The sequence below is a fragment of the Astyanax mexicanus genome, chromosome 15, assembly GCF_023375975.1.
Source record: "Astyanax mexicanus isolate ESR-SI-001 chromosome 15, AstMex3_surface, whole genome shotgun sequence".
Classification (NCBI taxonomy): domain Eukaryota; kingdom Metazoa; phylum Chordata; class Actinopteri; order Characiformes; family Acestrorhamphidae; genus Astyanax; species Astyanax mexicanus.
Genome location: NC_064422.1, coordinates 35,925,479 through 35,952,215, shown reverse-complemented (window position 1 = coordinate 35,952,215; position 26,737 = coordinate 35,925,479). Strand labels below are relative to the sequence as shown.

The 26,737-nt window shown below is 38.2% G+C and overlaps 1 protein-coding gene across 9 annotated transcripts in view; it reads left to right on the top strand.

Annotated features, from left to right (window-relative positions):
- The window catches only part of arhgap12b (Rho GTPase activating protein 12b), a 96,444-nt gene that overhangs the window by 47,470 nt on the left and 22,237 nt on the right, over nucleotides 1–26,737 (top strand). For 8 of the 9 annotated variants that reach the window (XM_007259668.4, XM_007259666.4, XM_007259665.4 and 5 more), the window contains one exon: nucleotides 23,040–23,303. In XM_007259668.4, the coding sequence (XP_007259730.1) occupies nucleotides 23,040–23,303 (264 nt within the window). Of the gene's footprint in view, nucleotides 1–13,464; nucleotides 13,631–23,039; nucleotides 23,304–26,737 lie in introns of those variants that run through there. The other variant, XM_007259671.4, reaches the window with a different exon arrangement.

The window sequence follows — 26,737 nt, the reverse complement described above, 5'->3', positions numbered from 1 at the left end:
AGTGAAGTTTTTGATTGAGCGCACTCTCTCTTTCTCTGACTGAACATAACCTGGAATCGGATTCATCCACTGTGAAAGTTTAAAATGTTTAAAATGATTGTCCCCCAACCAAACAAATATAACCTAAAAAGGAAGCTTAGGAGGAGTGAATCAGAGCTTACTAGGGATGTAACAATATTGCCCAACCAGACACAAACTGCTAGAAGCAAAACAAATCCTTCTATGAATGTAATAATCCTCCTTCACAACCTTAAGAATAAAACTGGAAAGGAAGTTTACTAGTGATGTAACAAATATTACTGGGGGTGTAATGTTACTCCAACAAAAATGACTAAAAAGAAAGTTTAGTAGGGATCTAGCACTTCCCATGACCAGACAAAAACAGCTAAAAAGTAAGCTTACAAGAGGTTTAATGATGCACTCACCCCCGCCCCAATCTCAGGCAAAAGCAACTAGATATCAAGCTTATTAGGTATGTAATAATACCCCCACCACCAAACAAAAATGCTTGGATAGGAAGCTTACTAGTGACAAAAATGGCCAAAAAGAGGTGAACTAGTGATATAATGATTTCTCCCATTCCAGACTAAAATGAATAGATAGGAAGCGTACTCTCTTTTAACACAGCTTACGATGGCTATAATAATTCCCCTCCAACTCCAGGCAAAGAACAGTAGAAACATCTATAGCTTATTATGGATGTAACAATACCCTTGCTCAACCGTTAGATGAAAACGACTAGAAACTAAGCTTACTATTGATGGAACAAATCTAGCTAGGGATGTAACGCTAACCGCAAGAAAGGAAGTATACTAGGGGTGTATTAAAAACTTACTAGATATGTAACAATCCTCTCCCCAACATGAAACATAGTCTAGAAAAGAAGCTTATTAGGGGTGGGACAATATATTGTTATATCCATATTGAAAAAGACAAGAAAGTAGGTTTACAAGAGATGTAACAATGACCCCAGTTCTGTCCCATTCAAAATAATGGGTGAACACAGTTTTTGAGTGTACCCATGATTATTCACAACTTACTAAAGAGACTAAAGCATGTGAGGTGGGAAGACTGTACCAGATTATGTGAGTGTACATCACCATACATCAGATGGGGATAGATTTTTCAGCATTTTCATCAGTCAGTATCATCAAGACTGCAAACCAGTGTTGTGTGACATTTAAAGCATAAATAAATTTTGTCCAGCGTAATGTGAGTACTGAATGTCTGAGGAAGGATGAGGTCAGACACTTACTGAAAGGAGATGAGTACTGAGGCTGTACTGGCTGCAGTGAAAGTCAGTGCGGTTACTGATGTCATTTCGCTGATTAGACCATAGACTTTAGTCTCAACATGTAGACATACACATTGTCTTTTGTGAGTGTGTGTGTGTGTGCATGTGTTTGTGTGCGTGTGCGCTCGTATGCGTCTGTATCTGTGTTTCTAGGATGCTGAAAAGGGACAGTGTGTTCTGTTTGTGAGGCCTGTGCTCTATATGTCCACCTGAGCAGGCGTGGGTATTCTTCACTACACCAGCACCTGTCATAGCGCTGCCCTATTAAGAGTAGTTTATCCTAGTTTTGCAGGAATGCTTAATATGGTTTATTTTCTGCTGTCTAAGAGTGAGAGAGAGAGTGAAGTGTGTTTTGCTCTTAGGATAAAGATTCAACTTATATTAGTTTTGTAATTATATAATTGATTTGAGTTCATGTTATTTTGGCCAAGGTAAAATTCTAAAAGTAGGCTTTTTCAAAGGGCAGAATCATAGACATATGTGTTTTGAATGTCTTACTTTTTCCACTGTCCAATAAAGGCTTTCTATTAGATTGTAGAGCATTGCTTTAAAGATTTGATTGCGTTCAGCAACAACTCCCCACCTCAGCCCCCAAACTCCCCACCTCAGCCCCCAAACTCCCCACCTCAGCCCCCAAACTCCCCACCTCAACTCCCCAACTCCACAACTCAACTCCCCACCTCAACCCCAACTCCCCAACTCCCCACCTCAACTCTCCAACTCCACAACTCACCTCCCCAACTCCACAGCTTAACCACAACGCAACCACAACTTCACACTTCCACAACTCAACTCAACCTCAACTCAACCTCAACTCAACCTCAACTCAACCTCAACTCAACCTCAACTCATCCACAACTCATCCACAACTCATCCACAACTCATCCACAACTCATCCACAACTCATCCACAACTCATCCACAACTCATTCACAACTCATTCACAACTCATCCACAACTCGTCCACAACTTCCCACCTCCACAACTCAACCACAACTTCACACTTCCTCAACTCATCCACAACTCATCCACAACTCATCCACAACTCATCCACAACTCATTCACAACTCATTCACAACTCATTCACAACTCATCCACAGCTTCCCACCTCCACAACTCAACCACAACTTCACAACTAACATCTCGACTCCAAGACTCAACCCATACTTCTCGACTCAACCCCAACACAGTGTCATTGCTCAACGGCTCAATGCTAGGGGGCTTTATACTAGTCTAGCTCACATCTAACATTGGGCCAATTGTTTAATGTTTATTTTTTTCCAGGGAGTCTTATTCTATTGGCATTGCTTTTTTCTCTACAGGGTCTAGACAAGTTTTGCCAGCAGTGGTTGTTCACAAATATTTAAGAAAAGTAAAAAGGAAAGTATTGAACATTTTGATCTAGCTACGCTGATTTGTATGTTCACTACGTTTTGCATTCAGTTGGATTGGATTGAATTAGACTGAATGAATGAGATTTTCAGCTGCATCAGCTGTTGCTGATTTTCTGCCACTCATTTGATCACAGTCTCTCAATTGATAATACGCGTTTGACAGCCGGCACATCATGTGATCTGTGCACCCATTTCTCAAAACGCTTGTCCCTTTGTCCCCTCGCTCTCCCTCCCTCGTCCCCTCTCTCTTCATTGTCTTGTCAGTGTGAGTTGAGGTTCTGAGGGCAGGCCTGGCTGAATGGCCATTGTTTGGTCTGTACCAAGGGCTGTTGTCTCCTTTTGGTGTCCTTTCAGAGGGACGAGCAGCAGACCTCAGCTCTAGAATGTGCTGCCAGTGCATTTGTCCTGTCTAGAACAAATAGAACGCAAACAACTTTCGCTGGACCTTATCAGTCCTTCTAGACAAAGCATGCTTTTCTTAATCCTTACTGGCTCCTTATGTGTGGGAGATGAGAACGGGTGAGAGAGTTGCTTTAATAAGCATTTTGCATGATATGTCTAAATATTTGTGGACACCCGTTATAATGAATGCATTCAGTTCAGTTCAACTTTATTAAATTTGAATTTATATATATATCCAACCAAATATTAGTGTTTGTGACCTTTTTTCTTTTTTTACAGGCAGTGTATAATGCAGGGCTAACCACTGAAGTAGTAATAATACAAACATCCTTATATCTGCAGGACCACTGAAGCAGCCACTGCTTCATTGAAACACACGCTGCAGCTGTATGAGGGTCTTTGTAGTGGTCAGCAGTAGCTATTGGCTGAACTTTATTAAAGATCTTGTGTGTGTTCATAGATAAACATGAGCTTCAAAGCCAGCAGTGTTGCTGTATAAACTGCATGTAATACTCTGCACTTCCAATAACAGTGATTTGCAACAGTGATCTGAGGGCAGTGTATTATTGTAAGGTTGTGGGGAGTGGAACACAGAGAGGCCTGAGAAAGACTGGACACTGGACACAGAAGTACAGATGAGTAAATCAGTCTAAATTATACATACAAGGCTATCTATATTCATATTCTTTAGTAATAAACATTTAGTTCTAAAGCATAAAGTCGTCTAATACTTTTTCAATATAAAGTTGTTGAACCTGTTCAGGTCTATTCACTGTAATTAGATCTGATTTAAACTTTATTTATACATGTCACATAATACTAAGCAGAGTCCTCAGACAACACTGCGCTCACCTGCCTATGTAACATGATTAGCCTGAAAGTGACTCTGGTTCATTCTGACAGATACTGCCATGTGTACATTTGTGTGAGAGAGTGTAACATGACTGTTCACTCTAAAATAAGCGTCTTTCAAATTGTTCCTATCTTTCATATTTATTCCCATCTGCTTTGTTAGCTGTAACTCCTGCAGTGCTAACACTACGTTCATGAGATTTCAGGGGGTATTTTTCGGGGGATTCTAAGGTGCTCTAGGTAATTGCTAAATTAAGTCTAGTGATGTTGCTAAGATGGGTATTGGTGGTTGCTGTGTTATTTCAAGTGGATTAATTTCAAATGTCCCTTGTGGTTTCTAAGGTTTAATATTTTGTTCATGCTAAGTCAAATGATGTTGCTATGGTGTGCCTTGGTGGTTTCTGTGATAGTTCAGGTGGTTTCTACGAATGTTTAAAGTGTTTTGTTTGTGCTTACTGGACCCTCTAATGTTGCTTAGGTGCTTCATGGTGGTTGCTTTGGTATTTTAAGTGGTTGTTAAGGTGCCTCAGGTGGTTGCTATGGTTCTGACCAAGGTTTTGACCATGCTAAGTGGGTCCTATAATTTTGCTATGGTATGTCTTGGTGGCTACTGTAGTTCTCTTGTGGTTGGTATGGTGTTCCAGCTTGTTTTCAATTCAGTTACTGTGAGATGTTGCTTCTGTGATGGGTTGTGGTTAGTTATGCAGCTGTTTAGTGAATTGTAAACTCTCAGATTTAAGCATGGTTGAAGTTAGTTCAATCAGATTGATTGATTAATATTGAATGCTTTAATCATTTTTGTAATAATGACCCCAACAGAAGGCCATTCATTATTGCATTAGTGTAAAAATGGTCAATTGCCCTCTTGCCCCATGTGGTAATGGCTTGTTATGCTATTGCTGAAGCTCGTCCTGGGTTTACCTCGCCCGGGGCTGTTTTTACCAGGCTGTGGCTGTGCGCCACCCTGTTTCTGACCTCCACGTGGTAGAGTGGCCGAGCAGCCTGGCTCTGCCACCTTTACATAAGTCCAGAGCCGTGACCGTGCCACGGCATCAGTGACAGTGCTGCTTCCGACACTACCGTCATCACAGCCAAGCAGAGCCATCCACTGCCCCAGTAATTAGCTACAGCCAATGGCACAGCAGGAATTAACGAGGAATTAACTCGTTAGCAAGGCGGCTTAGGCCACTCAGGTCTGTCTGTTTCGGAATGGCCGTAATTCTGTCTGATAGAGGGAAGAGAAGTTGGTGGGTGTCATGTACAGTATGTTGACACAGTTACAGTATGTTGACACAGCTTTATATTATATATATATTAATTTGATATAGTTATATACACTATTGTGCAAATGTTTTAGACACCTGTTGGAATTTCAGTAAAGAAAAAGCTTCTGATCTGTGAAGTAAGTGTTTATTAGCCCAGCAACACACATTACAGCATTACAATAAATACAAACAGCAATTTTACACAAAGCAGTGCAGCTTTTACAGCCCAGTTTTCATTAAAACAACATCTCCTAATCTCTCATCTCTCATCTGAGTTTAATAGAGTTATTGCCAGTTATCATCATATTAATCAACACCTGGTTTGGTAAATTGGTAAATGTGGTAAATCAGGGGAGCTGCTGATGGACATTAACATAATATACACATGCTGGCTGAGGAGCATCCAGGAGAAATCTGGAATCTCTACACTTTGTTCTTCAGCTCTTGGCTCACAGAATATAACATACTTAGTTAAAAATGAGAATTCCTTGTTGCGTTTTACTGTATGTATGTTTATTTGCATCTGTTCAAATCATATGTGGTGCTTTGTTTCAGGTAAAAACACTCATATTGCTGAGATAAATGGATTAGTGTAATGCTTTGGTGCCTATACTTTGGGCACCTTCCAGGGGTGGGCGATATGGCTCTAAAATAATATCACGATATTTCAGGGTATTTTTGCGATAACGATATACTTGGCGATATAGGAAAACAGAAAAATAATTTATTAATTTCAGGAATATAGTATAATAGTATAACAGCATAATCATAACATGGCAAAATAAATAATATAGCATAATATAATATAATGCAGCAAAAAATATTGCAGAATATTTAGTGCATGCATATAAACTGCAAACTAAAATACACTTAAAGCTTCACAGTAAATAATAGACTACTTTTAAGACAGAACATCTCTATTATCACGATATGGATTTTTAATATCACGATCTTTCTGTGTCACGATATATTGTATACAATATAATATTGCCCACCCCTAGCACCTTCACATTTATTGATTTTCTCTTTTTTCCCTGCATTGTAAATATATATATATATAAAGGAACATATAAGGAACCCTGTAGTAACTTAAGTGTTAAACAAACCAAAATACTCAGCGAAGCCTTTAGATGAACCTAATCTGGGGAGCTGTGCAACAGAAGTAACTCTTGGTCTTCCTTTCTTGGAGCGGTCCTGATGAGAGCCAGTTTCATCATAGCTTTTTTGATGGTCTTTGTGACTGCCCTTTATAATGCATGCAGTCAGCCACTTTAAGATGGACCAGTCTAACCACTGTGGAGAACTGTTGCCAATAGAATAGGACCGTCCAGAGCAGATAAATATATAACTATGGAGCTCATGCTGGATGGAGGCTAGAGGGGGTTTAAAGAGGTGGGAATCACAGGGCATCTCACATTTTGATATCACAATACGTTGCCCACGATAACAGTGGTATCACAATACTGTGATTCTGCAATACTCAATATATCACAAGACAATTTTCTATGATACTTCACAGCTTATGTGGTACTGAAGATGTTAAAATACTCCATAATCAAATACCATTTATTGGTGTCAGTTTTACACAATTAAACAACCCATATTCTTCACCAATGGATTATCCTATTCATATAAGTTCCACCACATGGAGTAATGAAGCTCAAATCAAATTGGGAGCTAGTCTTAGGGAGTTTAGCACCTATGTTTCAATAAAAATATTAATATTTGATGCCACCTATCAATCATATTTTAAAAGCTAAAATGTGATATATCACAAAAAGTTTCACACCTAGTTTTTAGCTTCCACCATTAAGTTTGATGAACAGTGGAACTGTGTTCTCTATAATGATGTTTCTCCATTCAATATTTTTGGGATAAGGTGAGGTAGTGATCGTCCAACACCTGGACGTCATTAATTCTCATCAATGTATTCAATCAAATCCTCAGAGCAGTGCTCTAAAAACTGGTAGACAGCCTTTCCTCGACATTACTGACAGAATGTGCTACAATTAGAATGAATGAATAATGTATTCCACTACCTTTGTCCATAAAGTGTATATGAGGTGCTTACTTATTAATTGTTAATGTGTAGCTGGAAACGATGGCCTTCTTTTTTGTGTGTAATCCTAACTTTAGAAGGGAAAGGTGGTCTCAGTTTAAAGAGTTGTTTTCAGGGATTGCCGTCCTTAAAGTAAATGCTTTTAACTTTGCAGGTTTGCAGTCTTGCTGCTCCTCTTCCTTTATCTTCTCTTTGTTCAGTTGTTGTTCAGGGGTCAGCAGGTCATGGTGCTGCCCCTCAGTACTCATGATCGTCTGTGTCTGCTCAGCTGAGGCCTCAGGCTAGGTTGACGGGTCATCTTAGAGGTCAGATGGGACGGGATTAGTGTTGTAGCCCCAGCTGCTGCTAAAGGCTGCTCCCTGCTGTCCCTGCATGCTCTAATAAGCATTTACAACATGTACCACAAACAGCAACAAGCTCCACAGCCATTACACATTCCCTTATGCATATTAGATACTTGAAGTTTAGGTAATCATAGATATGAAATGTATATAAAGTGGCCTAAAACATATTTAAACACACATTTGTGGCTTTTCCAGGCAGTTTAATTTTATTGGAAATATTCTGGTTCTCTTCACGGACTAGAGAGCATAACTCAGATTCAAGTTCTCAAGATCACTTTAGCAACCTTCACAGCAACAACTAGCAACAGAATTGCAACCATCTTGAAATCACTTAGCTTAACAAGCTAAAAGGATTTTCCCACCTGTTATAACATAGCAACCACTTAGCCACACAAAAGAAACATCCTAGTAACTGCTTAGCAACACCATGACAATCAATGTGCATTGCTGTAGCCACTACTTTGCAATGCTATGGAAACCATCTGAAATACTGTACCCTAACAACCACTTAGCAACACTATAGCAACCATCTAGTAACTGCTTAGAAACACTTTAGGAACCACTTAACAACACCAGGGGACCCACCAAGGATACAATGTACCTAAACTAAAGCAACCACCAAGCAAATTCTTAAACAACCTTGAAATCAAAACCACTGCACCCATCTGTGATAACACAGCAACCACTTAGAAACACCAGGGAAACCACCAAGGATATAATGTTCCTGAATTAAAGCAACCACTAAGGACATTCTCAAATAACCTGGAAAATTAAAATCATACACAACCACCACTTAGCAACACCATGGGAACCACCTAGGATACCACAAAACAATGTACCTACACTATAGCAACCACCTAGCAACTGCTTATAACCCCTGTTGCAACTACTTTGCCACACCACAACTAACCGTTTACCAAAACCAAAGCCATCACGTAAGCTTCCACAACACTAAAGACATTCTGTTTCATCTTTAGAAAAGCTGCCGTCAGTAATATCAACTTAATATGGGTTAGCTTTTAGCTTTATTAGCTTTATTTTGGCAGACAAAGAAATGAAGACAAATAAAAGAAAGATATATAATAATTAATTTAAGAACATGCCTGAAATACTGTACATATTAATACAAAATTAATGAAAAGAACATTCTTAGAAAGCAGTGTGTGAATGTGAATGTGGGGCACGTGCACACAGCGAGAGATTACAGACACATAAACGGCTCATCAGGAGTACTATCTTACAGTTATGAATAATTAATGATGAGATGTGGTGGGGGATAATGAGAGCCAATCAGAGAGAAGGGATTTGCAGTTGCGATGGGACAAACCTTCTGCTGTCATAAATTTGGGGTCAGGATCAAAGCTGGCTGCCCTCAGGCTAAACACCCACACCTAGACACACACACACACACATACACATACACACAGAGTTCTATAGTTCTATAATCAGCCCTAAATCCTCTCACTGTCTGGCATTCATCATCTATATTCACTGTAAGTGTGAATTTGTACACAGGCTTTGTCTGTGTTTAGTAAGTACTGATGTGTTAAACCATGTTTTTACAGTTATTTAGGCTCTGTTCTGTTTACTCTGAGGTTTATATGAATATGTATGAAATGAAAATGTATTAGAAATTCAGAAGCTTATGGAAATGCCCCCTCTGGAAGTCAGATCACATTTAAGGGTGAAATCAGTGATTCTGCTCACAGCCTGCAGCGTATCCACTGATCTGGAGCGTGAGATAATGAGAGCTTCAGTGTATCTGCTCTAAATGTCAGCGTTGAATCGGTTTTAAACTGAATATAGGGTTTTAAGCATTTAGAAGTGTTTTATTTGGAAAGGTTATACTGTTTTAAGTTTCTAAACATAAGAAATAAAAAGTAGGTTTCCCTTAAATATTCAATGACCTGAAATAATTGGCAAAAAAAGGCAAATTGAAAAATAAGACAAATAAAATAAAAATAATGTATCACATTGCACTAGCACAGGTTAGCAAAAAAATCTATACACTTACATTGTACATACATTTTGCAATTTTATATGAACATGATGTAAAACCTACATTTACAGTATAAACAACAAATGTACAGATATTTTCAGTAACTTTTTACACACAGGCTTAATACATTTTAAGAAAAAAATCCCAAAGTTGGCAAAAAAACAAATTGATATTTGGCCTAAAAACGCATTTTATGTTGTTTAAGTTTATTCAATTTAGAAATGCTGTTTTGTGAGTACAAATACTCTTGCATACACACAGGGAGAGAGGGATAGATAAAGGAAAAACAGACTGCATATAGCCTCAGGTTTCTCTCTCACCCACTGTGTTCTTCACATTCATGCATTTTTAATGCACTACAGTAGTAAACAGCGTAGTAAACTCTCTGTAGTAGCTTGCTTTCAAAACACACACACACACACACACACACACACTCTTTCCTTATATCCGTCACTCCTTTCACAGTGTTTTGTGTTTTTATAAGGGTTGTTTTATTTAAAAAACCTAGAAGACCCCCCAACGCAAACACACTCTTGCTCTCTCTGTCAGTTTCTGTCTGTTTGTTTCTCGTTCTTTGTCTGTCTCTTGCTCTCCCTGTCCTTCAGTCTATCAGTCTAGTCCAGAAGTTGAGGCAAGGTTCATGACCCTCTGATATCTTTATATTTCTATTCATTAACAAGAGTTAATCTACAATTACTTCTGTATCTGCAGAAACAAGTCTTACTTTGAGTATCGGAATGACCTAAAAAATAGTTTTCACACTGTAAAACAAACTGAACAATAGTTTAACCAAAGTTTGCCAAAGTCTTTTGCTCCTGTGGTTCGTGGCACCTTTCACACCTGCTATTTAAGTCTAAATAAGGGCCAAACAAGGCAGATGTGAAGGTCTCTTTTTTTCCTTTCTCTTTCTGTCTGTCTATCTCTCTTTCTCTTTCAGGGTAATGGCACGTCCATCACCCACAGTATGAGCTGAGTTAAACTCACTGAAGTGTGAAATGGAGCTAAAAGTCACCGTTAACCTAAACGTACTCCCACTAAATCACCCTCTGCAACCCACACACACACACACACACACACACACACACACACACACACACTCTCTCTCTCCTGTGGTCCTAAATGTACACAAAAGCAAAAGCCTAAACACTGTCTACACTGATAGTGCAGCTAGGCCTCTGCAGATACACATACGCACGCCTGTCTTATCACATTAAAGGGTGAAGAAGGGGTCGGATATAAGAAAAAGTGTGTGTGTGTGTGTGTGTGTGTGTGTATGTGTATGTGTGTGAACGTGTGTGTGTGTACGAGATGTCACAGATGTGCTAATGGGGGTCTGAGTGGATGTGTCCTGACTGTAAGCAGTCGTGTGGAAATGTAGGTTAAGCTGGCCATCCATTATCAGTCAGATGGACAAAGACACACACACACACACACACACACACAAAGATGTAGAGAGAGAGTGGTGGAGATGCTATTTAAGAGGAGTCTGAGACATAGAAGAATATATAAAAAAATGACTATGAAAGATGAGTGAGTGATGAGATTGAGAGGGTCTTCCTTGATCTCATGACCTTGCTCTCTCTCTCTGTCTCTCTCTCTCTCTCCACCCCTCCCTCTCTTTACATCCATCCATCTCTCCCTCTCTCTCTCTCCACCCCTCCCTCTCTTTACATCCATCTCTCTCTCTCTCTCTCTCTCTCTCTCTCTCTGTTTTCCTCTGTCCATCCCCCTTCTGTCACTGCCGTAACCCAGTCATGCCTGAGCTGTTATGCAATCACCGGTCAAGCAGTGTACAGTGGAACACACACAAACACACACACACACACACACACACACACACACACACACACACACAGCATCAGTGCCTAAAGGAACATAACTCTAAACCTCAATAACTCTGCAGAGTTTGTAGTGCTCTCTCTCTCTCTCTCTCTCTCTCTCTCTCTCTCTCTCTCTCTCTGTGTGTTTGGGAGGGGTAAGAATGTAGTAGGTTGCCATGTTCGCAAAGAAATCCACCTAATTCTAGCTTCAGTAGACAACTGTAGACCCCCAGTGGCCATTTAGAGGAACCGCATTCTGCTGATTACTATAACAACAAACCCATTTCAGTTTATTACCGAAACAACAGATAATTACGGTAACAGACAAAATTAGTTCAACAAAGGAAAAAGGTGTGTGTGGGTGTGTGTATATGTTACAGTTTATGATTTAGCCACATTCATTTTCACAGATACAGATATTCCTGTGCACACACTCACAGCCTCTGTAGTCCCTGTAGAGAAGTACTGACAATAGAATAGGAATCTCAGCAGCACATACCCATGAACCTATTGGCACCATGCTTAACGTCAGGCATGATGTATTGAGGTGTGGAGCTGTGGAACTAACTGTGTTCACTGGAATGATGGAGCTACATCTATTTTTTTTTTTTGGAATGAGTTGTGGGAGGTGATCATCAAACATCCAGACATCAGTAGTGTTGTGTCAGAGTGCAATTAAATTCTCACAGCCAAGTCTTCCCTGGACAGTAGAGACAGTTACTCCAGCAAAAGCAAGATTTAACTCTTCGAGGTGTCCCTCAATTGTGTATTTGGAACAGTACATAAGTGATTTAAGCAAAACTGGCATATAACCACAAAGGAGTTAATTAGCATCCGTTAATCCAAAAACTCTCTGAGGCTACAGACACACTGCATCCACAAAATTAATGACTCATTTCAAAGCTTCACTCAGGTGTGTGAACACACACACGTATACACACTCAGACTTATACACAACTCTTTTTAGAGTTGCATGTCTGTTTTAGCGCTCAGTGACAGCTTTGATTCTCTGTAATCTTCTCACTGCAGCTGTGCTTTAAGATTAGAAGTATCTGCCTGTGTGTGTGTGTGTTTTAGACAGTATAAATTCTTGTACTCCTGTTACACTGCAGTTAAGAACTTCTGATTTTGAGGAACATTCCTTGATACAATTACATTAGAAGATAATATTGATTATCTGTATCTATAGTGGCATCTGTCAGGGGGTAGATGTGCATATTAGTCAGTTCTTGAAGTTAATGTGTTAAAAGCTGGATGACACATCAAATATATGGATCTGAGCCACTTTGAGCCGCAAGACCTAATAAAGATTTGACATGTGGTACTAATGTTATGGTTGAACTTTGTATGTATTTTCAGTGATGCAAAAACATACTACTATAGCATGTAACAATCTATACAGTATAGACCATGAAAATAGCTTGTAATTACTTTTTATAAATGTAACTTTTATAGGAAAACCTTGAATAAACCTTTACAATTTGCAGTGGATGTTATTTTGGAGCATTTCTATTGGTTCATTCATTTTTGAATTTTAAGAGTATAATCTATATTTAAAATATTTTTTTTCCAATACACAATAGATAAAGTTTTTAAAGCACTAATTAAATTCACAATATACTCAGAAATGCTTATCATTTATCACAATAATGAATGTAATAATTGACCTATCAATGCTAAAGCAATATATTGTGCAGCCCTAATGTGTACGGTGTTAAATAATGTCAAATGCCAAGGCCAAAATTAAAGAAACTGTACACAAAACTGTTATTTACACAACATGTGTGTGGGTGTGTGTGGATGAGGCATAATTTTCATGTTATTTGAATGTATCGACCACTATTTCAGTATCTGTGGTTTAGAGTAAACACAGCACTGATGTTTTCATTTCATCCAGAGACAGACAAGAGGGTGCAGCATTTTCACTTCCTTTTAGGAGTCTTTTAGGAGTGTGTGTGTGTGTGTGTGTGTGTGTTTGTGTGTGTCAGCAGTATAAGAGGGTGGGAGAGGCAAACAGAAAGACAGAGAGGGCACACTTGTAGTTTCGCTACTGTAGGGCTGAGTATAACTGGAGCAGGAGCCGGTCGGCCGGAGAGAACAGTGGAGCTTTATGTCAGCATGATCAGCTTCAGCACCTTCAAACACTGCAGCCCGCTCCAGGAGGAGGATGTAGAAGTGTTTGTCTACAGTGGAACACCAACGGTAATATTAAAATACAAACTGTACATTGTTGTATTTAGCTATAAAGCTTTACAGTTTGCTTATTTTGTATGCTGTAAAACAGCATTAAGGCAAGTGAGGACAGTGGTATCAGTGCAATCTGATTTTTTCAGTTTTTCAGTTCCAGTGCTGATACAGAAACTTTGAGTAACAGTTTATATCCTATAATGATCCTGAAGGAAGCACAGAATAGTTGTGCAGCTGAAGTCTTGTATTCCCTGATGGAAGTGGAAGTGTGTGTATGAGTGGGAGGAATGAGGGATGAAAAAACAACAAGTAGATGAGTGATATAGTAAGTATAACTGTGGATTAGAGCTCAGTTACCTGACAGAGCTCAGAAACTCCATGGCATGTAAAACTATCTGGCTCTCATGAATGAATGGGAGGGAATGGGAGAATGAAGGTGAAGCAAAAAACAAACAGATTGAAACATAATACATTCATTCGTAATGGAAATATAGTATTTTAGCTATGAATACGGAAAAACCACATGGCTAAATACAAGCCCACACAACACAATCAGACAAAACAATTGTAATTGGAATGGTGTTGATATTTTAAACTAAACTACAGGTCAGTATATATATATATGTATATATATATATATCAAAGAGGATTCAAATGCCTTAAAATACATTAAAACAAATGTAAAGATGTCAGCAAATTAAAAAATAAGTAGCTTTACTTCATACCACCAACAGTAATGGAATTTGAGTTTTATTGATATTAAAATGCAATAACTTTGATAATAATTGTTGTTTGTATTCAATAGACATTAATCCAAATGCCAGAATGTTCTATATTGTTGTGATATATTTATTATACCATATTTATAACCAATCCAGCTAATGTTGTTAGAATTGGGATAAATCTATAATAGTTTTAGTTATAAAGTGTTTTTTAGAAGCCGTTTCATTATTTTGCTTTTGCTTTGTCTTTTATATTTTAGATATTAATATTCTAGCAAGTAGGAAGTTCAGTAATCATCTTTTTTTTTTGTATCTGCCACACATTATCTTTATGCTAGTTTTCAAGGTATAATACAGGAAATTGCTGTACCTCAGGCTTGTCCTATATATTATAAATGGGAACATCTCACTTGTGCTGCTGCTGCTTCATGCTAATGCTCTACTTTCTCTTAGTTGTTTGGATGTTTTGGGACAGTTTACACACTACGGTTCCTTCACACTTTACAGTGTTTACTTTTGAAGAACCTTTACACTAGCCAGGATCCTTTAAATTAACCTTTTTTTTAACTTCTATTAAAGCTGTACCCCTATCTCTTTTTAATATGGTTCTTTAGGAAGCTAAAAATGGCATCACTCAATGAACGCTTTTGTAACATCTTTATAACAACTCTAAAACAATTTGCAATGCAAATGGGTCAGTTTTGCAGACAGGGATTAAACCTAGTTGTGGACTATATTTTCTGTTCATTGGAGAATCTACATTCAAAATGCTGTGTAGTGGGGGATTAAGACTAGGCTTAATCCCTGTCTGTGTATCTTTCACTATATATTCAAATGTTTGTGGACTTTCTAATGAATGCATTCAGCTGTTTTTAAGTTGCATCCATTGCTCACAGAGATGTGCAAATGCACACAAACCCATTGTCTAGTGCTTCTAATAGAATAGGACTCTCTGGAGCAGATAAGCATTATCATATTTACCTGGTTGGCACTATGCCCAATGCCAGGCATTAGAAATTGTTCTGTAAAATGATGTTCAATCCAAATGTAATCAAATCAATGTAAAAAATAGTTTTTAGTAGTAATAGTTATTAGTACAAAACAGTACAGACAGGATAATGGCCCAATCCCATTTCACCCCTTGTCCCTAGCCCTCTGTTTTTACTCATTAGGGTGGAGGGGTAGGTTAGGCGGAAGGGTTAGGGCTTGTTAGTCCTTCGAACTGAGATTGTTTTAGAGGCACACTTCAAATGAAGTGGTATGAGAATCACTGGTAAGAAACCCACAAATGTAAATATTTTTACTTGTAAAAAGTGATGATTAGCACTATATTACCATAGTTTAATGTGTAGTTTCAGTGTTTTATGGTCAAATTCTCCATAACAAGCATGAAAAAGGTCGCTAGTAGTTTGTCTCAGTAGCTGGCTAGCTAGCTAACTTTCCTATTCCACCTTTAAATGGTGCAACAGACAGCAGGGGCTGCAGCATTTAAGGCAGCATGGAAAAATAAAATAAAATAGAAGCTAATTAAAGCTAATTTCAGCTCCCCATCACAGAGAAATTAAGAAATGCAGAATAATAATTAATTTCTGCACCATCTCCCCCCTTTCTGAAGACATACAATAAACCCAAAAGTTAACTAGTTAAACAGCAGCAGCTAGGTTACTGAACTTTAGCTCTCCTGATGACTTACTGTGTGCTTAAAGGGTTTTCCCAATTCTTAGAGTGGAGGATTTCACCACTTCCTCTCATAACTCTGTTTCAAGGGGAAAGGTTACACTCGAAAACAAGGGGTAGTGGTAAGTGGTAGTATGGCCAAGGGGTGAAATGGGATTGGGTCTAAGTCTTATTAATACCCTTGATTTCAGAAAAAAGCAATAAATGAACAGGTGTCCCAATACTTTTGTCCATATAGTTTATTTATTCATGGGAGTTTGGTATGCTGAAGGAGTTGTTGACTCAGTTTATGTGTGTGTGGGGCAAGGCAAGTTTATTTGCATATGACATTTCATATCCAAATGCATTTCACAAGTGATTTACATGAGTGAAAACTATAATAAACAGCATAAAAAACAGCCAATGCGTAAATGATAAAGGACTATTGACTGTACACAGTTTAGCTAATAACAGGGGTGAGAAAATCTATATTTATTGTACTAATGTTTTGTATTGTTGTATAGGTATGTGGCATCATAGATAAAAAAAAAAAACATAGACACTCTAAACTTCCTAAGAATTGTGTTGCAATACATCAAGTATCACAGTGTCATTGGCAAAGTATTGTGATAATATCATATTCCCTGAGATTCCCCACCCCTACTAACTAAACTAAGGGCGTTTTCACACCTGTACTTCTCTGGTGTTTTCTCCCTCTGTTTGGTTTGGTTTCACACAGGCACAAACATAAATGCACCATGTAAAGCATGTAAGCACATTGTTTCCTCTAATTGGTCAGAGCTGTCTGACATGGGAGCAAAAAGGTAAATATAGCGAGAAGATTCTGTGTTTCAGCATGTATATCTGTGCAGTTTAAAGCTGCTTTAACAGCGAATGCTGAAACACTACACTTTTAAAACCATGTTTTTAATGGGACGTGCAGCACAGATGCAGTGAACGCAGCACAGACTGCACGTGTAAACAGCATAGTACATATACAGTGTTTGCTCATAGCTGTGGTAGTAAGCATTATCTGGCAATATATCAGATTAAAAGGCGCCTTATCAGCAGTTTAGCTCAAATAAAAGGAGTATATGTGATATTTTCGGGTCGTATCGAGACCGGATCAAGTTCTTACTCCAAGCAAAATACTTTTTCTCTTAAAAACTAGGTGTGTTAATGTATAACCAGATAACTGTGCAGTGCTGTAAACTGAACTCCAGCAACAGATTATTTAAATCGACACTAACAGATTGAAGAATGAACAAACAAATTCACTATTTTCCCCAGAGGAGAGACGAGAAATGAAAGGTCTGGAGTTTCTCTCTTTCGGAACGCTGTGCCACGTCGTCATTCAGGATATTGAAGAATTGAGCATGGAGTCCATTATCAAGGCATGTGGTGTTATTTCAGTTTGACAGGAAGCTCCATGTGTTTCCGCCTGTAAAAAAGCCTGGATTCAACCGAATCCTACTTCTCAAATATGCCACCTGCCGGAAATCACTAGCCCAGAGCTTCCGGCATTTGAGAAAGTGCTTGGGTTGCTGTTTGTAATTATGGATCTCCACTTGGCTGCGTGATACAGACAGTGTATTAGCGCTATCACTAAGGATGGGTGATATGGCCCTCAAATAACATAACGATATTTTATGGTATTTTCACAATAACGATACTCTTGGCGATATGACATAACACTGAATTAAAACAAGAATACACTATTGCAACAAAATGAACATTTTAATTTATTATTGCATACGATATGATACGGCACACCCCTAACTGAGATATAATAAAATACAAGAATTTTATCAGATTTGTAACAGAAGTCAATGATCCAAAATGTCATGATAATAATGCACTCAAATATCTCCATATATCCAGGATTACAGTAAAATCAATGATACTGGACAGATATAATCTGTCTCTAGTAGATATATAATGAGAAATGAGAACAGTGTGAATTTTTCTTTTGCTAAAAAAAAAAAAAGTAGTACCCTGATGTCTAACAATTAGGGTGGGTGATATTTTAGGGTATAATATCGTTCTCAATATTCAAAAATGTTGCCTAGTTGCCTGTGTTGCCAAGTGGTTTGCGATGGTATCCCTGCCTGTTGCTGGTTACTATGGTATTACTTGGTGGTTGCTGTGATATCCTAAGTAGCCTGCAAAAGTAAGTGGTAAGTGGCTTAGTGTCCCAGGTGACTAAAAAGATATTGCTAAAAGGTTACAGTGCTTGCCAGGTGCTATGGTGTTCTAGTCGTTTTTTTTTTTTTTTTAGTGTGGGAGGTTTCATGGCTAAATTGGAGCAGCCTGGTGACCAATCTTCATTAATTGCAAATTGCACCAGTAAGAGCAGAGTGTGAAGGTTCAATTAGAGGATAAGAGCACAGTTATGCTCAAAATATTGCAATGCACACAACATTATGGGCGACATACCAGAGTTCAAAAGAGGACAAATTGTTGGTGCACGTCTTGCTGGAGCATCTGTGACCAAGACAGCAAGTCTTTGTGATGTATCAAGAGCCACGGTATCCAGGGTAATGTCAGCATACCACCAAGAAGGACCAACCACATCCAACAGGATTAACTGTGGATGCTGTAAGAGGAAGCTGTCTGAAAGGGATGTTCGGGTGCTAACCCGGATTGTATCCAAAAAACATAAAACCACGGCTGCCCAAATTACGGCAGAATTCAATGTGAACTCTCCTGTTTCCACCAGAACTGTCCGTGGGAACAATAAATTATTGTTTTAGTTTCATTGACCAACCCCTGTATTAATTACATAAATATATCTCAAAACATCCACAGAACACTCACCTGGAACTGTGATTGTTCAGGACACATTAAAACCATTTGTTTAAATTTTAGCATTATCGCTAAATCAATATTGTGATAATAAGTGACAATTGATTGATATTATGCAGCCCTCATTTCCACGCTATCACTTTCATTCAGGAGACTTTAATCTGATCCTGGATCTGAGTAATTCAGGCTACCAGTTACAGAAACACACTCAAGCAAACTATCACTAACACACTAACGCGCACACACACACCCAGCAGTAAGTCATCGACGATTAGAGACTATTGGCTTGTTGCTGGCTGGTGTCTGCGCACGCTGTAGGGCTGATGTAAGAACAGGCTATTTCTGTCCCTGCACTGTCTGTCGTTCAGGGTGTAATCTGATGGTGGGGAGTGTGTTTGGATTGTGCGCTGTGTTTTCTTTTCCGCTCCGTTCACAATGGCCGACGCCAGAGGAGCACTGCACTGCTGCTTGGCCTGCTGAAGCCTGCTGTGATGAATGCAGCGCCACAGTATGTGATGTTCAAACAAGTGTTCACACTGCTTAGTGCTCCTCTCACTGTCTTTCTAAAACGTCTTTATACTCTTGTTCACTCTTCCTTCATCTGCAGCAGCTTTGTCTCTGTGAGTTCTCTGTTCTTCTGTTTCGTAAAATCACGTTTCTGTTTTCTGAAGAATTCTCTGTTTCATGCTGAAGCTGGTGAGTTCTGATAATAGAGTTTCATCAGCTGACATTCTTCTTCTTCTTCTTGCTGTTTATTTCTTGTTAAAAATGCAGAAGAGTGCATATGTTAAGTGTTTAAACTTTGTGGGAACACTGGTAGTACCTGTTTTTCTTTTCACTGGTATAACCTAGGAGCAGCTCTGACAGTTTGCATTGATTTGCATGCACTTACTGATCAGTTATCCTTAGTGTAGGTCTGCCCCAATAAACAGTTTACAATGCTATTTTAATTTTGGAACTATTTTAAGCCAATGTGGTAATAAATGGTAATGAAAAGCCATAATAATATTTGAATTTGCAGATTACATACACATTAAGGATGTTCAGACATAAAATCTCCTACATAAATAAAACAAACACAAAGTCGATAACAGATTTATCAACAGGCCTTAGTGTATCTTAGTATATGATCAAATTTTAAGAGCATAAGGGGTTAACAGGCCTGTTATTGCCATAGATTTAAACAGGCTGATTTGCATTTTAGGCATTTGGGGGGGAAAAGTGGTAAGCACATTCTTCTCCTGCACTGGGGTCCTTATCTGGGTGAGTTACCATGTATGCATGGCATACACCTACAGCCCAAAAACATGGAGATTAGTTTAATTGAATACTCTAATTTGCCCAGAAAAGTGTGTGCATAAATGGATTGGCACTTTGTCCTGGCTCAGTGCCTTAGTGTCGGATCTGGTCCTCCAGGTGGACAGTTGTTTTCGGTTGAGAGTATGCTGTAAGCGATTGGCTGCTGCTCCTCGCCAGTGTGTGTGGGTTGAGTGACTGCAAAGATTGGAGTGTGGAATGTGATTGTGAAAACATCTTTGGGTGTATAGAAAACTATACAAGTAGGGTTGCCAACTGCCCAGTAAAATATGAAATCACCCTTTATTTGGCAATTAAATGTTGTGTCCAATATTGGTTCTCTCTGTTCCGTATTTCCATAAACGTCCAATACACATGTCATTCACACACACATCAACACTAAATCTAACAGTAGTGATCAAAAGCCCCATTTTAAGCTTTAAATTTTAGACTAAATATTATTTCTTGATCAACTCTTTAGGGTTTGTAAAGTCATGGCATTTGAAAATAGGCCTGGATAAGTTTTGGAAAAATAAAAATACCCAGGAAGTTTTGGAAAAAACATGAATATTTGGATGACAAATCTTTGTGTTTTAGTTTATCGATGGAGAAAATCAATTTTGAGCTAATAAATACATCCGATCAGAATTTATTCAGTAATTTAGCCCTACACAATGTAGCTCTCAAGATCTGACGCACATTTTATTAGGCTTATTATTAAGCATGTGTGTCAACATTTTATCAGATGGAATTTTGGCCTACTATAATTCATTCTGATTACAGTTTTAGTTAATTTTTGGTTTTATTGTCCATGTCTGCTCCGATATTTTAAAATCGTATGAAAATTTTCCATGAAGGCATGGAAATGTTATGAGAAAATCATGGAAATTTATTGGTTAAGAAGTCTATGAACCCTGGCCCTTTACTAAAAAAAAAAAAAAAAAAAAAAAAAAAAAAAACGGTACCAAATAAAACATACCCCTGCTGTGGGCATCCCTTCCCGCAAAGTCAACTTATTAACATTTAACATTGTAACAAGAGAACTAATACATTTTGGTGATTATTCCTTAGTCTTGGAAAGTCTTATAAGATAGTGTTACTGGTCTCTTTGTATCCAGGTTAGCTTTTAGCCTTTCCCCCACTAGCTTGCCTAGCTACCAGAGATAAGCTAGACTGTTTTCAAAAGAAATAGTAACAGTTAGGGCATGCTAGCATCAGTTGGAATCATATTTAATTTCTTCGACTCCTGCTTTGACTCTGTTAAGACATGTTATTAAATTTACTTTGTTTTTTTTGGTATTGTCCCATTTTCCAGGCCTAATTTGGGGCTGGTTTTACACTGAGGGAGAACACAACGGTCTTTGCGGTTCTTGGTATGTCACATGCAACAAACTTACTCAAAACCATGCAGAGAAAATTACATATTGACCTTTAAAAATGTTATAATTTGAGAACATTTTTCAGTTTTAGTCAGTTTTCCCTTTAGTTGAACTGGATGTTATGTTTTCTAACCCTGGTGGTAATATTTGCTCAATGTCTCTCTCTTTGAAACTTGAGGATAATCCGTGTCGAGCACAGCGAGTCCAGTTGCAGATGGACATATTGTGTTGAAATGTTTCTCTAGGCCATGTGAAGTCTGGTTTCCACAGCAGCACTTCCTTCCTGTTGCCAGGTAGCTCTGCGAGTGGCCTCACGTTTTGTCTCGCCATCCCCATGTTTAAACTTCCCTGCAGAGTAGGGGTTTCTGCATGTGTTTCTCTGGTTATTAAATGGTATTCAGAGTTTCTATCTGTAAGCTGTTTGTAGGTTCAGTCAGTGCTTGGCTCTGTTTGCAGCAGCAGCAGAATTAATAGACATTCCTTGGCCTGATCGGAGCAGAGTTTTGGATCACTTTACAATCTGTTCACAGAGCAAATTAAATGTTGTTTTACAGATGCCTTTGCCTGAATCAGGGGTTAGGAATTTGCCTTAGCCTTTTTGTGCATGTTAGAAGCACACTCTTGAATATTAAAGTGCTTTAAATGGTTCAATGAGTCTTAATGCCTTGGAAAAAAAAAATCTTTTTTTGTCTAAAACTTATCAAAATGGAATATATGACCAAAGGCAGAACACTCAAAATCAAAATGTTTTTTTTAATTATTATTTATTTACCACTTAATAAATTAAATAGCCTGCGTCTATTTCTGTCTTGCTTTTTAAGCAAAAAATAATAACGATACTACCCTTACATTGACCTCAACAGTGCTATTCTAATCATGAAATAATTTCAGCAGTGCACATTAAGCTAGCTAGCCACCTCAGCAGTTTATTTTTTGTCATACATTTTAATAAGTAGTGTTATTTTTATCCTAAATTTACCTCATTAGTGCACATTAAGTACTATATCTACTCATAAGTTTACTTTAGCTGTGCACTGTAGTCATACATTTAGGTAGCTACCTCTGTAGTGCTACTCTAGTCAAAGATTTACCACAGCAGGGCTACTAAAGTCATTTGTAGCTAACTTGAAATTTACACAGAGAAATGCATGCAGTCTCTTTATAAAGAAAAAAACTAATATTAGTTTGCCCAGCTAATATCACAGCATACAGACAGTATGTGAAGAGGTATTAAACTGATAAAATTGTTTTAAGTGTTGCTGAATGTTTTATATTCATGTAATTTATTTGTGATTTTAGATCATGAATACAAATTAACTTAAACCTGCAGTTTGTTAGATTTACATGCAGTCTCCCTAATGTTGTTTTTAATGTTACAGGAAACACCTCAACTTGACTTAAATTAATAATTGGTTTAATTTAAATGATTTAGTCTTTCCTCTTATTCAGCCAAAAAGTTTTTTTTTTTTTTTTTTATCTTTTCGACATATTTTGATATGCAACAAAAAAAATCTGCCAGTTCCATAAAGTAACTGTAGTCACTCTCTCTCTCTCTCTGTCCTTTAGACGGTGTCCCCAACTGGACCGGGCCGGTCGGACTCCCCAGTCTACACTAACCTGCAGGAGCTGAAGATCTCCCAGTCCTCTCTGCCCCCCATCCCCTCCTCCTCCCCCCTGCATGTACTGGGTGACTGGGAGACCCACAAAGACCTGAGCGGGAGGCATTTCTACTACAACCGCACCACCCAGGAGAGGACCTGGAAACCACCCCGCTCACGAGACACCAACGGGGGGAGCCGCACTGACACGGCCAGTACCGGAGACATGGAGGTAACACATCACATACACACATGCAGTCACGTGATAGTATTAAGTACACTGAAATTGGTGGATGGATGGATAGATGATTGGAAAAATTGGTGGTTGTATGGATGGATGGTTAGATGGATAAAAAAATCGGTGGATGGATGGATGGATGGATGGATGGATGGAAAATTTGGTGGTTGAATGGCTGGGTGGCTAGATGGATGGAAAAATTGGTGGATGAGTGGCTGGATGGAGGAAAAATTGGTGGTTGAATTGATGTGTGGCTAGATGGATGGGAAAATGGGTGGATGGGATGGCTGGATGGAAGAATTGGTGGTTGGATGGATGAATGGCTAGATGAATGGAAAAATTGGTGGTTGGATGGCTGGATGGATGGATGGGTGGATGGATGGATGGATGGATGTAAAAATTGGTGGTTGAATGGCTGGGTGGCTAGATGGATGTAAAAATTGGGGGATGTGAGGCTAGATGGATGGAAAAATTGGTGGTTAAATGGATGGGTGGCTAGATGGATGGAAAAATTGGTGGATGGATGGATAGATGGATGGAAAAATTGGTTAATGGATGCTGGATGGATGGATGGGTGGATGGATGGATGGATGTAAAAATTGGTGGTTGAATGGCTGGGTGGCTAGATGGATGTAAAAATTGGGGGATGTGAGGCTAGATGGATGAAAATATTGGTGGATGGATGCTGGATAGAAATAGAGAGATAGGTGGATTAAAATATAAGTGCCCTGGATATGCTATGGATAAATGTCAGTGTCAGACACACACACACATCTTATTATACATGCCCCAAATTCCCACACTGTATATCAGAGCATGTTAAACAGCATGGTCTGTACACTAAGCTCACTGTTGTGCATTAAAAAGTGCGTACGAAAAATTACAATAGTGCAAAATTCACCACCCTCACACACGCCTGTACCCTCACACAGCACACGCCCTCCGTGTGCACAGAACTGCTTAGTAATGTGCGGCTGCAGAAGCTGGGGTGACATCAGTGCTGCGTCAGTCGCACAATGGCGATATTGTATGAAGTTGTAGTATGAAGTTGTATCGTGGGCAGCTTTGTATCGCCCACCCGTACTGTCCCCACTGTCTGAGTTTTATATGAGTCATCAGTTTATTACCCAGTCCCCCAGACACCCCCAGACACTACACTTCCCATTTCAGTTCAGATCCACCTGCACACTCTGAATAACCTTATCAGGATTAAGACAGACTGACTGGGGTGGACTGTGAGTGTGACTGAGTGTGATGTATGTCTGTGTCCAGAAAGAGGATCAGTGCTGTATTTAGAATAAATAGAAATATGAACATACATTATATAATCAAATATTTTTTTAAATAAAATTATCATTAATTAACTGGACATTGAACATGAATTGTTCAATAACAATAAATTAAAAATATATTTATACTATTTTTTGTATAAATATATTTTTTTATAGATTTTTTATTTAAAAAGGCTTTTTTACATGACAAGAAGTTTGAGTGTTTTTGTGTGGATTCATATCTACAAGTTTAAAACCTACATGATGATGGTAAGTGACTGTGTGTGTGTGTGTGTGTACGTGTGTGTGTGTGTGTGCACGTGTGCGTGTGTTCTGAAGATGTTGTGTGGGACATCTGTTATGGTGGAAACATGACTGAGAGTAGTTGTAAGTGCTGTGCAAAGTTTTGCTGTGGTAACAGAGGACCAATATAAGAACGTGCCAGTGTTCCAGAGGACAGAATGTGCCCTGACTGTAAGTGTGTGTGTGTGTGTGTACAGAGACACATCAGTCTTGTAAAGAGGAGGAAAGAATGTCCTGCTGCATTGTTGTAGTAGAGTGGATGAGTTGTAGTGTAATGCTGCTCTCTTGTGGTTGACATAGGAAATAACTGTCAGAATGGTTTCAGGTGTTTGTATATAAAAATGCCAAATATATTGAATTTATTTATTTTATGTTCAATTTTAAGTTTAAGTCAATATTTTAGTTCAAGTCATTTTTAACGTCATTTTTAAAGTCATTCTTAACGTATTGCTCACAAAAGAGTATGTGTCTTTAATTGGGGTGAAAAATGCTGAGATGCAGTTTTTTTGTGTCATGGACATTATTCAACCACTTAATTCCTAATTCTTTACACTATCACTTCCCCAACCTCACTTACATTCCAGTGCATTTACCCATGATTGGGTATTCTCATATTCACTTTTCAGAACTATTTTGTAACGTATGCATATTTATATTTATATTTATATATGGCACCTCAGTCACTTTTAGAATCAGTGTCATTGCACCTTGCACTTTGCTTTGTTAATAATTTACTGGCCATTAGCAACATCTACTGCACTGCTCCGTTTACAGATATATCTTACCTTGTATAGTAAGTTTAGTATGTTTTTTTAAGCTTTTATAATTTCAATTCCTCTGGGTTTTAATTTATGTTTAGATGTGTTTCTTATTGTATTTTGTTGTTGCTGCTGGATGCCTACATTTCCTTTGGGATAAATAAAGTATCCATCTATCTGTCTGTCTATCTGTCGGTCTGTCTATCTATCTCTTCTATCTCTTCTATGTCTTATTACCCATCTATCTCTTCTACCCATCTATCTCTTCTATCTTTATCTACCTTTATCTACAATTATATTCACCACCCTGTTATTTTGCCTCAGAATTAAACATGCTTGTTTTGAATGTGACTACAGTAGAGGATAGTCCATAAGACATTGAGCCATAAGATGTTCAGTTTGAAGCACTTGAAACACTTTTTCGCAGATTTTCTTTTTATTTAATTTATCTTGAGATGTTTTAAGTTCACATTTCGACTCATTAAAATAGTTAAAGCACCAACACTTTTTCAGTAAGTTACTTTTATTATAGAATTGTGCTTTAAATACAGAACTTTATGTTGAGCAGATTGTTAGTTAACCATTTATAAGTCAACATTGCCTATATGGATAGTGATAAAAAAAAAAAAAAGTTAACCTGTAAGTAAAACTGCTTTGTTGAATGCAACACGGTCAGAAATTTGGGTGCACCAAATTGCACCACTTCAGTTTCTGAATCCGTTTATCTGGTTTTGCTTTTTATCGGTATATTTTTAAATAAAACAAACATTGTTTTATTCTATAAACTACAGACAACATTTCTTCCAAACTTCAAATAAAAATATTGCCATTTAGAGCATTTATTTGCAGAAAATGAGAAATGTCTGAAATAACAAAAAAGATGCAGAACTTTCAGACCTCAAATAATGTAAATAAAATAAGTTCATATTCATAAAGTTCATAAAGATCATAAAGAGTTCAGAAATCAATATTTGGTGGAATAATCCTGGTTTTTAATCTGAAAAATCACAGTTTTTATGTTCTTCTCCACCAGTCTTACACACTGCTTTTGGATACCTTTAACTTCTTCCACTTGATTATATTACAGGTTTTCTAT